Genomic DNA, 12,418 nt, shown 5'->3' on the forward strand with positions numbered 1-12,418 from the left:
CATCTTTAAGTTGGTCAGCTACAGTGTAAGCTCTGTTTCAGTCTTTCTGTCTTCCTGCTCCTCTTGGGACAGACCATGGAAAGACACACTACTCTCTGCTGTGAGCAGGACTCCAATCCTGGGGTGAGTTCTCCTCGTCCTCTGAGTGCTGCAGCTGAGGACCTGTACTCAGATCTTCCTCTTGCTTTCCCCTAGACTCCTCCTCATCTTCTGCTGTATCTCGCAACTGGTGGACCTCATCATAGACCCTCAGCTTTTCACCAGTGAAACCTCATTTACCACTTCAGGAGTCCCAAGCCTAGCCATCTAACTCAATCACCCCATCTCAATAGAACACCCCTGTTTTCTACAAGGACCCTACAAATTTGACCAACAGGCCAACACCATCAGCCTAGAGATTTGAGTCTGAATGCACTCCTGGGTAGGACCTACATTGTTGGCTATGCAGTGACACTGTCCATCCTCTTCTTCCTCAGCTTAGTGAATAAAAGAATTATGGTTTATAACGCAACATGTATAATGTGATCAGTGTTGCATATGGTATTGAGTGTTGTTGGGATTATGACTTTTTCAGATTGCAGGTTCTATCAATTTACCAAACACATGTTCACATTGACCCCACACACATTTCGACCAGAATTCAGAACCCATCACAACGGCCCCTGAAAGTTATTTATTTCTACTCAGAGCTATCACCGACTCAGTTTGCCTACTCCTAATTGGATCAGTCTCCCCAGTGAATGAGTGGTGACCATAGGACTTCTGCTTACCGATCCACATTCTACTAAGCCTTAACATTCTGAGAGATGTGATCATCAGCAGAATTTTCATCACCTAGTGATCACTTTAATTGATTTCATGCATTTTCTTCCCACAGAGCCCACCAAACGCCTGCCACATGTCCAGTCCTCCCTAAAAAGGAATCCCCACTACCAGACACTGGAACGAGATCTTATTGAATTGCAGGAGCAGCAGTTATTTGAACTGTTTGTTGTGGTCTCACTGCTGAAGAAACCGACTGGCAATAACTATGTTCCTCACATCACACAGCAGTATCCAATCAAGGTAGGTCTTGAAGGTTACAAACGTCACTTGCCCGTTGAAGTATTTATTCTAAAATTAGTCAAAATCAAATACTATTCTATATTTAATTACATTTTGTCTATAGAGCCATCAACTTTTCTCATACTTTTTAATGAACCATTAATGAACGTTGTCAACATAGCTACGAAGGCAAACATATGGAAGCAAACAGTCATTAAATTGCAGTTTATCTCCCTGCTAGATCCAAGAATACAGAGGTCTCCCTTAAAATGAGACGGAAGTGCCTCCTTGAAAACATCCCAGATTTGGACACACTCACCTTAAGTCTGTAATGACTCCTACTCCTCCACACCCTCACTGGCATAAAAGGACAAATATTTCACAATTGTCTATAAGATAGCATTGGTAGCTGATATTCTAGGGGTTTTCAATAATACTTATGAGTTAGCCTCCCTGTCCCTTATATTCAGCAATCATTTCTCCTCAGGCTTTGTGTTCCACTTTACCATATAACGACGTTTAGCAAGGTGGTGTAGACACTATATATGACGTGTTTGTCATGGCCTCCTTACAATAATATATCAGGTGAAGTAAGTAGGTAACTTCTACACTGTTGATACAATGAAGAACTACTCCATGCAGGAATTCAATATATTGCTAATGTTTCATTTCGGAGACGACCACAGTTTGCTTACATTGTCCACATGTGAGCTGGGGTTTATTTTCATAAAACTGGTCAAATAGGTGATTCAAACCTTATTCCAGGGAAACTACTTTTAATAAATGTCAACTAGTTGAAATAACTGTTTTATATATCACTGGAGGAAGAGGTATTGATAGAGTGGGACCTTAAATACCCTTATCTTTGCTGCAGTGTAACCTAGAGTGTCCTTTTTAGGTCTCAGCTTTGTTTAATTATTTGCAAGGGCCTTTTGTCTTCAAAACAGTAAAATGTATACATATAGTGTACGTTGGGTGGCCCCTTCCTCTTGATGATACGAAGGTGGGAGGTTTTCTTGCCTTTCTCATTACTTTACTTTTTATTTGATGGAGTTCCATCTTATTCATTGTTTATTCCATCTCTGAGGCATTTCTTCTTACTATGATTTGATTGGATGACGTGTCCTTCTATTGCTTACATTCAGGGAACTACTTTTTTTCATTAAATACTCTATGGGAGTGTATGTGCTTCCTTTATCTCTACCCTTCATCCATGTGTACTCCTTCCCCATTGACAGCACCACCCTCTCCATTTTGTTCGACTATCCTCAACTCGGTCTTTGCTTCCCCATCCCTATCCGTCCCACACTGCTTTTTCTAATAACATCCCCATTGCCCCTCTATACTTTCTGCTTCCAGAATTGCTCCTCCCACTTTCTGTTTGTTTATTCTTGTGTAACTGTTTAGGAGGGCCTGGCAGCTCCAATTTGCTGCTCCTTTCTAAAGATGAGCTTTTGGAAACCTTTAGTAAAAAAATGGCCCCTGCATTATGAAATAAGCACACGCATGCGTGATGGCACCTGCACACATAAACACTGTCACAGCTTCATGATGCAAATGTGCACATATGTGCAAGTGTACACATCATCACACTTTTATTTTATACTTGTGAACATGCTGCTCAGTCTCAGCAATAACCATTTTTAGGTCTCGCCTACAACTTTCTAGTTATGAATAACCTTTTCATAACCATACCAAAAACCTACAATATGCTATTGCCCGCCCATTGTTTGTCACTAGTTAGCTATTTTGTCATTCTTGTTTGCTTGCTTCTTATGCAATGGCTTGCCTTTCTCTTATTGTGTTTGTCTGTCCCATTAATAATATCCTCTTTACCCTCCTTTTGATTGGCTGACTTGTATCCGTCAACTACTCACATTTAGGGAACTACTTTCTTTCTGTTTCATTAAGCACTCAAAGCATCCTTTTAACTGGTTGACTTGTATACTTCCACTACTCACATTTAGAGAACTACTTTTTTTACTTTTCATTAAGCTTTCCAAAACAGTGCATGGGTTTTCTTACTCTCTATGGTGTGCTGATAACCCCCTCACTCCACCCAAAGCTTTCTCTTCATCATCTCCTGTGTTGCTCCTCTACTCCTCATGGACCTTGAGTACATGTTTTAATGTGTTTACTTTTTTGGAGGGCCTGGCGGCTGCCTTTTGCTGCTCTGCATTCTAAAAAGCTTTCTCTGTCTCTGTTGCTCCCCCTGCCCATCTGTACCCCTCCTACTCATTCATTGCTCCCTTCTCCCTTGCAGTAATTTCAATAATTCTCTTATTTTCACTTCTTTTGGTGTTCCATGCACCTGCCATTTGCTTCTGGGCCATTCTGCTAGTGGAAAACCTCACACCAATTATATTTGCTGGTTTAAGTAGTGGCTGCCGTCTCAGATTGGCAATTTAAATAAAATGGCATCCGAATCATCCTGTAGGCCTAGGCATGTGTGGTGACTCATGCCAGCTCATACGACATACGTAGTCACACATGCACATACTTATAGAATGGCACACAAGTCAGAAGTGGCTGTGTCATGATACCTCAGCATTGCCAAATAGAACTTTCCTTAAAAATGCACTTTGCTTTTTACTAGTGCTGCACAGCATTGGCAAAAGCAATATCAAAGCCAGTAGGTCAACAAGATGAATTGGCTTTGCCAATTAATGTTTTCTCTTTTTGCTGACATGGAACAGCACTGGCAAAGAACAATGGTAAAGCCAATAGGTTATCATTGGCAAAACCAAATTGGCTTTGTATGTGCATACAGGGATATGACGTCAAATTTGCTATTCTCAGGCACACACCTAGACTGGGCAGCCTCTATCAGAGGCAGAAATGTTCTTTCCTACCTGGCGTGTAGTTCTACTAAGGACTAATAAGCCATTTAGTAGCGTGCTTACCCACTTTGGCCAGCTAAAAACTTTGTGAGATGTCAGGTGAGAGATAATAGTTAATTAAAGTAGACCATTGCTTCGAAAGCTGTCCTTTAAAAAAATTGTTGTGAGGCCCTTAGACCAAGTGCCAGAGCCTAATTTTGTAACAGTATGAGTCCCGGTGCACAAGATCGGCTCAGAAACCCACGACCGCTGTTCTTAAATATCAGTGCACCTAAAGCTGCATGGTCTTGAATTGAGCTTAAGACTCTCCCGTATACTATCAAACACCCCCTTGTTTCTTTATCACTCTTCTACAGGTTCCAACTTTCTTTCCTGGCAGTGGTTTTTCCCTCTTTCTCTTCGTACTTCTTTCGCTTTGTTCTCTCTCTTGCTCATGTTCAATGTCTGATATGGAGAAATAACTGCCGATCCCCAAAAATGAGTGAGGGTGTTTTCCACCGGCAACCACCTGCTCAAATTGAGCCCGGTCAAGTGTTTATACATAGGAATAGATAGATTAGATTTCAGTTTCGCTTTTCAAAGTAAATAATATAAAACCCACTGAGAAGTAACTCTGTATGTCCTCTAATACTTCTACTATGGCTTTCCTACAATGAAATGCGCATCTCACAATTAAACATACACCTCACTCTGAAAGGAAAGGAGAAGCCAGAAAAACAAAGTGCTCAAGGAACACCCAGAACTGGTTCAGACCAGGCTCAGGGCCCACTTGCACAAAGAGAACAAAGACTTTTAGGGGTATAAGTACAGGACCCCTGACAACAGAAAATTAGATCATCCTGGAATCAAGAAGGAACCTCTGCCAAGGAGAAAGCTGAATCTGAAGAGGAAGACTGTCCTGCTGTTGCTCTGCTGGACTGACCTGCTGTTGCTTTGCTGCCAAGGAGAGGGGAAGGACTTTGCTGTTGTGCTGTGTCCCCTGTCTTGAAGGAATCTCCAAGGGCCTGAGAGGAGCTGGCTCCCTGTTTTTGAAGTCCCAGGAACAAAAGGACTTCACCCCAGCTTCCCTGAACTCTGCTGAGAGAGTTCTGTCCTTCCTAGAGTGCTTGGGTCAGCTGTGGTGCCTCTGGAAGTTGTACCTGTGCTGGGAAGCTGGAAACTAAGACTGAGAGACTTTTGCAACTGAAAAGTTATCGCATCGCTCGCTGTGGAGCTCATCCCCGACAGTTGGAAGAAATTCCCGCACTACGGAGGGCGAGATCGTCGCAGCGCCTGTTGCTGCTGCCTAAGACGATGCATCCTTCCATTGCGTGAAGATCACCATCGCTGCGAGTGTCGTCGCAGAGCCTGTCGTCGCTGGGTGAGAACGCCGCACCGCTTGCTTGCGGACCGCATCTCGTCACTGCGAACATCGTCGCAGATCATCGCATCGAGGAGCTGCAAGAGAGAAATCGCCGTTGGAATGCGCATCGTTGCCCCGGAGATAATCGCAGCCCCTACGAGATCGTCGCATTGTGCCTTTGCGAGAACAAACTTCCTACGGAACCTACGCACCGGAATCCATACAAGTGGCCTTCCTCCCCAAACAGACCGGATTCATCGCAACACGCCTGCTGCTGCAGCGGGGTTGTCGCATCACCTCCCCAAGGTCTCAGGAGCAACGCATCGCTTGTTTTCCACCGCACCAGCTTCTGCTTTTGGAACTTTGTCCCAACGAAAGGTACTGTCGACTCAACATGTCGCAACTGTGAACTTTTCACACAACTGTGGATTATTTTATCGCAACTTAAAGAACTCTTTCGCAACCATATTCTTGAACTGTGTGTGTTGGATTTTTGTTGTTTTGGTCTTGTGTAGTTTAGATTAAATACCTTTATTTTTCTAAACTGTTGTGGAGTCAGTTTGTGGTGTTTTCACTGTGTTACTGTGAGTGTTGGTACAAATACTTTACACATTGCCTTTTGATTAGCTTTGACTGCTCGTGCCAAGCTACCTAGAGGGTGAGCAGGTGTTATCTCAGAGGGTTTCCTCCCTACCCTGACTAGAAGCAAGGGTCCCTATTTTGACAGTGGTACCTACCTCTGCCAACTAGAGACCCCCATTTCTAACAGTGATGTATCACAGGTATGCATCAGTAACCCTGGGCGGTGAACTCCGCAACGCTTGGTAAGTTTGCAGAGTATTCTGCACTCTGTGTTATGCAGAGGACGTCAAGTTGGTGACTGCGAGCAAGAAAAATCAACCTCCCGGCGAGATTTTTCCTCATCCGCGATCGTCAACATCAAGTTAGCAAGCGCGAACAATGAAAATCAACATCCCGGCGAGATTTCTCAATGCGGGGAGGGGGGGTCAGGTTTCTCATTGTGGGCGTTGAGAAACTGCCCGTTCATGTTGAGAAAGCTGCAGCTCGAGTAAAAATCTACATGAGCGGCAGAAAAGGGAAACAGGGACCGCTTGCACTGTGCATGGTACCGTTCGCAATGATTGCACAGTGTGGACAAGCATCCGGCTCTGTGCAATTACCGCGAACGGCATTTTTCTATCGTACCCTGCTGCCCTCGGAGCTCTTTGTAGTGCAACAGAGTTTTTTTTGCACTTCGCGGAGTTCCACATAGTGCAACTCTACCAACTACGCCCAGGGTTATGCATCTGGTGAACTCAGAATTTTTCAAGAACATCAGTGCATAGTGTCACAAGTCGAAACCCAGTGGCGTAGCCGGTGTGTCATGGGCCCCTGTGCATTGAAGGAAATGGGCCGTTATTTGAACTGTGAAATACAGTGATAATTGGGGTTTAGTGGGTGGGGTCTCTAAACCCCGGGGCCACTGAACCTGCTACTTCACTGCCAGTGCTAGGTGGGCACCTACTCAGATCTTTGATTTATTTTTGACTCATGAACTTCAGCTTTGCATTTTGTAGACTAATGTATTTCAAACAAATCATTTTAAAGAATAATAAATAGAAGAAATACATTTCAGTAAATACACATATATACCCAGGGGACGGTTGAAAGGTACATACTCTCTCTCCAGCCTGCAATATTTACCATCCACTTTTGCTCAAACGGGCCTCAGAGGATCACAACAGTTTCAGTTTGCTTTCGGAATCCACTCCTCTCCCAGCACGCTCTCACCTCAAAATGTGTACCGTCTTTTGTTCTAAGTCATCACTTTGAAATTCCATCAGACTAACTTTTTTCTCATTCAGAGCAATGGGGCGTTGTGTCCTCAACGTCATCTGTGGCGTTTTTTTACTGAAACATTTGTTTCTTCCTTTTTCTGTGATAGTGATATTGAAGTCAACGCCATTATCGCAGAAGAAAAGGGAAGTCAAATATGGAATTAATGTCACAGTCAGATGGCAGATGAAAAAGGAAGTTAAGCAATGCGTGGCTTGCTTCAGTTTTTGAAAGGAAGAGGCTCACGCCTCGGTTTTGTCTGGATAGCAGTGGATTGCAACCGTGACGATTTTCGGGTGGCTACACCTGAATTTTGTTGCCAACTTTAGAAGGGCAAATCTTTCGTGAAATACTAAATTCCAAGAACTAAGCCAAATTTGACCTCATGATCTGTGTTGATGTTTGTCGACAGTAACACTTAAGTAGCCCTTCAAGATGCAAAGCTAATAGGTCACAAAGGCGAGACCTGTTAGCTTTGCCAGTGCTTTTCTTGACTATTTTGTTTCAATAAATGTCACCAGTTTTTTCTTATGATTGAAAAATAGCCTTTTAATCTCCATATTCAGCCATGCAGGTGACTCAGATTTCACGTAACCGCAACCTATCCAGGTGGCACCTCCAGATAAATGCACATTATGCATGCTCATCTTCCTGTTTCTGAATAGGAAAAACCCAGCCCTCACGCGATGTAGGTGGCACTTTGTTTACATTCCCGAATATATGCTAAAATAACATTTGCCAGTAAAAAGGAGAGCTGTCTTGTGGATCAAACAAGAACTATTTCCTCCCAATTCACAGAAAAAGGCTTTATCATTTCCTGCAGGGATGACATTGGAGGCTACCTCATTATGGACAGAGCTGCTCTGTGCCACTTTATATCCACACTGATTTGCATAACGCTTGTGTAGATGTAAAACCAGTTCAGGCTAGACAGTCCATGCAACACAGTGAATGCCAAGGATTAGAAAACAAATCTAATGCCTGGATCCACCTTCAAGGTGTGTACACACCTGGTATGTCAAAGAAGTGTGTGAGAAAATCCAGGGATCTCTTCAGCCACCAGGCAGGTCCAAACAGGTAGAATAGGAATAACTCATCCACACTCCCGAGTTGCGAGGCGAGAGCAATAGCAGCAGCTCACGTGCTCAGATGTCTCTGTAAGAAAAGGACGAAAGACCACTCGATTTCATCACTGTAGTCGCTTCTGCTGTTTAATGCGATCTATCATAACATTCCTAAGCTATGTGCAGAAAGTCAGGGTAAAATTCAGGGTAAAATTCGTCAGGTTCAGAATTTAGTTGGTTGGGGAATACCTACTACAGAAATGGGTTTGGCATACACTGTATCAAGGCTTAAGACTACATGATTGTTGGTCTACAAACCTTTTGAGCATAAAGTTACATTTCAAGAGCTCAAAAGCAGCTTTTGTGCTGATAAAATGCATATTCCAATATAATGCGTGTATTTTCATGAAAAATGATGTTCTGGAGAGAATCATCTTTTAAGATCCTTACGATTAATTGTGATTGACATAGAGCTAGTTAGAACGGGGTGAACATTAGTGTGACCCAGCAGTCCATTGGCAAACGGACTGCTGCGTCAAGGGTTTTCACCACCATAGCCGGCTGAGACTCCACTGTTGGCACTCCAGTGATTCTACAACTCTAAGTAGGGTGGGGGAAGCACTAAGTATGTAGGTAAGGCATTTGCTGCTTTTTGGTGGATGTCTCCCATCCTCCATTCACTGACTGACCCCATTATCCACAAAGTTTTAACATTGCCTCAAAATTGAATTAATTATAGGCTAACTGACAGACACTCATCTAAAAAGCACTTTTTGCATCTATGTTTATTCTGTGCAAATGTTTTATTGAGTTGCTACCAAGTACTTGTGACTGCTGATACAAGGTCTCACAAGTTGTAACTACTTTAGTACTAAGTCACGTGCTTTATTATGCATCTCTGCATATTTTTGTGACATTTTTGTACCGTGTTGTATGACACTGCTATTGTACATCACTAGTCTAGTTAGGACTTTGTGTGGTCCAGTACGTTTATACAGCCAGCACAACTGAATACAAAGTCATTAAAGTTGCAACTGTATGTATTGAGCATTGATGCACTTTGGCACCTATATTATTGGATAATAAGGACACAAAGGCCCGAACTTGATACCAGATAGGACTTTAAACAAAATCGTATGTATTGCCTTTGTTTACTTCATTTATTAGTCAGGGGTCATTAACACAGCTCTAAAACACATTTAAAAGTGCTTTATGTTTATAGTTGCCATTTGAAATATGTGCAAAATAGGGTTACAAATATCGGCTTATGGGGATGTTGCTTGTTTTTGTACCAGCAGGGACATTAGAACATCAGTGGTGACGGTAGAAAACATCCAAGTGACAACCCTAGACATAACTAGGACACATTTGTGAGGGTATTTTGCAGTTTTCGGCCTCTACTTACAACTAATGGTGCTCAATGTTTACCACGTGGGAGAAACTCTACTATTTTCCTCCCTGAGGAAATACATCATAATGCCAGCCCTATATATGGAAGTCCTGATTAAGTAAACAATTGGCTGTAGGGTGTTTCTTCCACACAATATCACAACATCAATAGTAAATAAATGCGCTAGTTAAGGGTCAAAAGATACTGCCTTCTTTTACACTGTTGTAATATTCTTACCAGTATTACATATAGAAAAACAGATAACATACTAAGTCAAATGCTGTTTTCATACTATGTGCTGTACTAAATAATAATTTTCAGAAATGTGATTATTAATTTATTAACAAAACCAGGTCAAGTCAACACAGTTCTTAGATAAGCTCTACTCGTAACAATTGCACGGCCAGTAAGTAATCCCCAGAAAGTGTGTTACGTTCATACAATACCACCAATTTTAAAGTAAAGAACATAATACAATACAATTCCCAAACCAATTTAGAAAAACAGCAAACAAATTAATGAGCAACAAAACACCAAAATCATTAGAACTGGAGATAGAAAATGTTAGATTTTTAAGTCAAAAAGCGCAGAGTACAGTTTAAGGTTGACTAGAAACCAGGCGTATTTTAAGTCTGAAGGTGTGGTCCGATACACCAAGTAGGTCGTCCTGGTAAATTTTTTTACTTTCAGACTTAATCTCTGAAATAGATCCCTGGTATTGGATTATTCAGGTATTAATCGCTAATGCCAAGTGCCTTCATCAGAGAGGAAACACTTTTGTGTGGTATTTCACCCCAGTTACTGGGCATCACAAGGTTTCCGCCCCAGAACTGAGCACAACATGCTAGACCCAGAATTACAGTTATATTCTGCACAATTTTTTCCTACCCCCCTCCCCCCGCCCTCCTTCCCCCCAAGAATGATGTCTCCCAACTTGGAATAGCCCCCTAAGCAGGATCCTTACGTTTTCTTCTGAGGAAGAGGCAACATAGAAAAATGGGTTTGTTCACCGGACATCATCTGATGCTGCTCAGTAATACTATTGAGGAAGTAAACGTAACCTTACAAATCTGATGAGCAATACATACAAACGTAAAACGAGAGAGACATCTGCTAGTCCATATTGATAGTGAATCAAATATTTAAATTGTATTGCAAGTATAGATGTTAACTTGGTCACTTTTGCAGATGTGTGGTGCATTAAGTTGGGACAGTATCTTTGCCATTGGTAAGTCCTATGTTTATTGTGTATTTTGATTTTTACAGTCTGAACAACCTTTGAGACAGTCGAGGGACACAGAGGAACGGCTGAAAGTTATTCCCAGATTCTGCTTTCCTGATTCAAATGACTGGGTGCCAACCTCTGAACTTAAAAGGTAGGTATGTGTTTCCTGCAAATTGCACAGAGCCTATCAGCATGATGAAATATCAAATAAAAACATTCGAAATAGGAACCTTTGCAATCACATAGAAATGCACTTAAGATAATGAAGCATTCTCAAATCACATACAAAACAGACAATCTTTAATGAATGTAAGTAAAATGTGATGACACTCCGGCATTCTCAATAAGCAAACCATTGCTCATTAAGGCTCATTATTCAACATTGGGTGATTTGCTGGAATGCCTTTGTTTTTTTTGTACAATACATTGATTTTTAATATATTACCATGTTTAAACATTTAACAGCTTTCTTGTACCCTTTAATTGATAATGCACAGGAGGTGTTGTGTGATGTCCTTATGTGTGTGTTTACTTACCAACAAGAATTCAAAACGTTTATGAAGTTGCACCATGATTACTTTTGGACTGCCAGTGTCTTCCATTTAGTATTGGTAGGATAAGGTATTTAGTGTGAAAGTAAATGTTTGAGGAATTCCTGAAGTTTCAGAAGTAATTACATTTTTATGATGTCAATATTTTATGTATGACACATTCCAGTGTTTTAAAATGTATCTGCTCTATCGTTTCTTTCTTTTTAACCTATTGTTTCAACTGTAAGCTAGTTAAACATTTATTTCACTCCAATTAGATGCATATCGCATTTCTCTCCCCCGTGTCTTTTATTCTGTTTCATCAATATTGATAAATCTGAAGATACATGTTTTACCTGAGTTCAACACCTAACTAAAGTAGCTAAAGTAGAATTAGTAATTATGTAGTTTGAGACTAGAAAAATTGTGAAATAGAAATTTAGCCAATAACTGAGTTTCCGGGTCAAAACTAATAATCAGCAGTCACCAAAATGTTGACATACAAAGAACCAAAACCACATACAAAACCACATGATGCGAGAACAGAGAACATTAAGCAAAGGTAGCATGTGAAATAATTGTTGCATTATAAAGATCATGGAGGAATGATCTGTCAAGGTTGTGTGGTGGCAGAGGAGAATTAAAATCTGGTCTCAATGCATCCAAGAATCCTGAGTATTTGCTCTTTCTTCTGCAACTTAATAACTTACCAGGATATTCCATTTTACAGTGTTTATTGATGGTCTACCTGCTAATATGGTTGGCAACTAAGCCTTGGTCAAAGATCTTCACAATCGATAAAGAGAGAAGGGTAAAACTGATTTCATAGGCTTCCTTTAATGACAACATGACAGCAAACCCAATTGTTTACATAGTCAGAAAGGGTCCTGTATAACATGTGGAGCCAAAAACAAATTGAAAATATATTTACGTTTGTGAGAGTTGGATTCTCTAGGTCACATAAATCAAATCTGTAATCTGAAAAGAAACATGAACATAATAATGACCATTGGACCTTTGGACAGCTTCAAAACATGTTAGGAGGAAAGAACTTCAAAGTGCTGTTAGACAAGCAATAAATGACATACCTTCTTACCCAATGGCTATACAGAGATTATTTAGCATAGGTTTAGCAATTTGTGAGAAT

The 12,418-nt window shown here is 41.2% G+C and overlaps 1 protein-coding gene across 3 annotated transcripts in view; it reads left to right on the forward strand.

The window, feature by feature from the left end:
- Window positions 1-12,418, forward strand: part of DENND2C (DENN domain containing 2C) — a 388,745-nt gene that overhangs the window by 285,896 nt on the left and 90,431 nt on the right. For all 3 annotated transcript variants that reach the window (XM_086923286.1, XM_086923287.1, XM_086923288.1), the window contains exons 8-9: window positions 878-1,065; window positions 10,783-10,892. In XM_086923286.1, coding sequence (XP_086779412.1) covers window positions 878-1,065; window positions 10,783-10,892 — 298 coding nt within the window. The remainder of the gene's footprint in view (window positions 1-877; window positions 1,066-10,782; window positions 10,893-12,418) is intronic.

The sequence above is a fragment of the Lissotriton vulgaris genome, chromosome 5 (genome assembly GCF_964263255.1).
Source record: "Lissotriton vulgaris chromosome 5, aLisVul1.2, whole genome shotgun sequence".
Lineage (NCBI taxonomy): Eukaryota > Metazoa > Chordata > Amphibia > Caudata > Salamandridae > Lissotriton > Lissotriton vulgaris.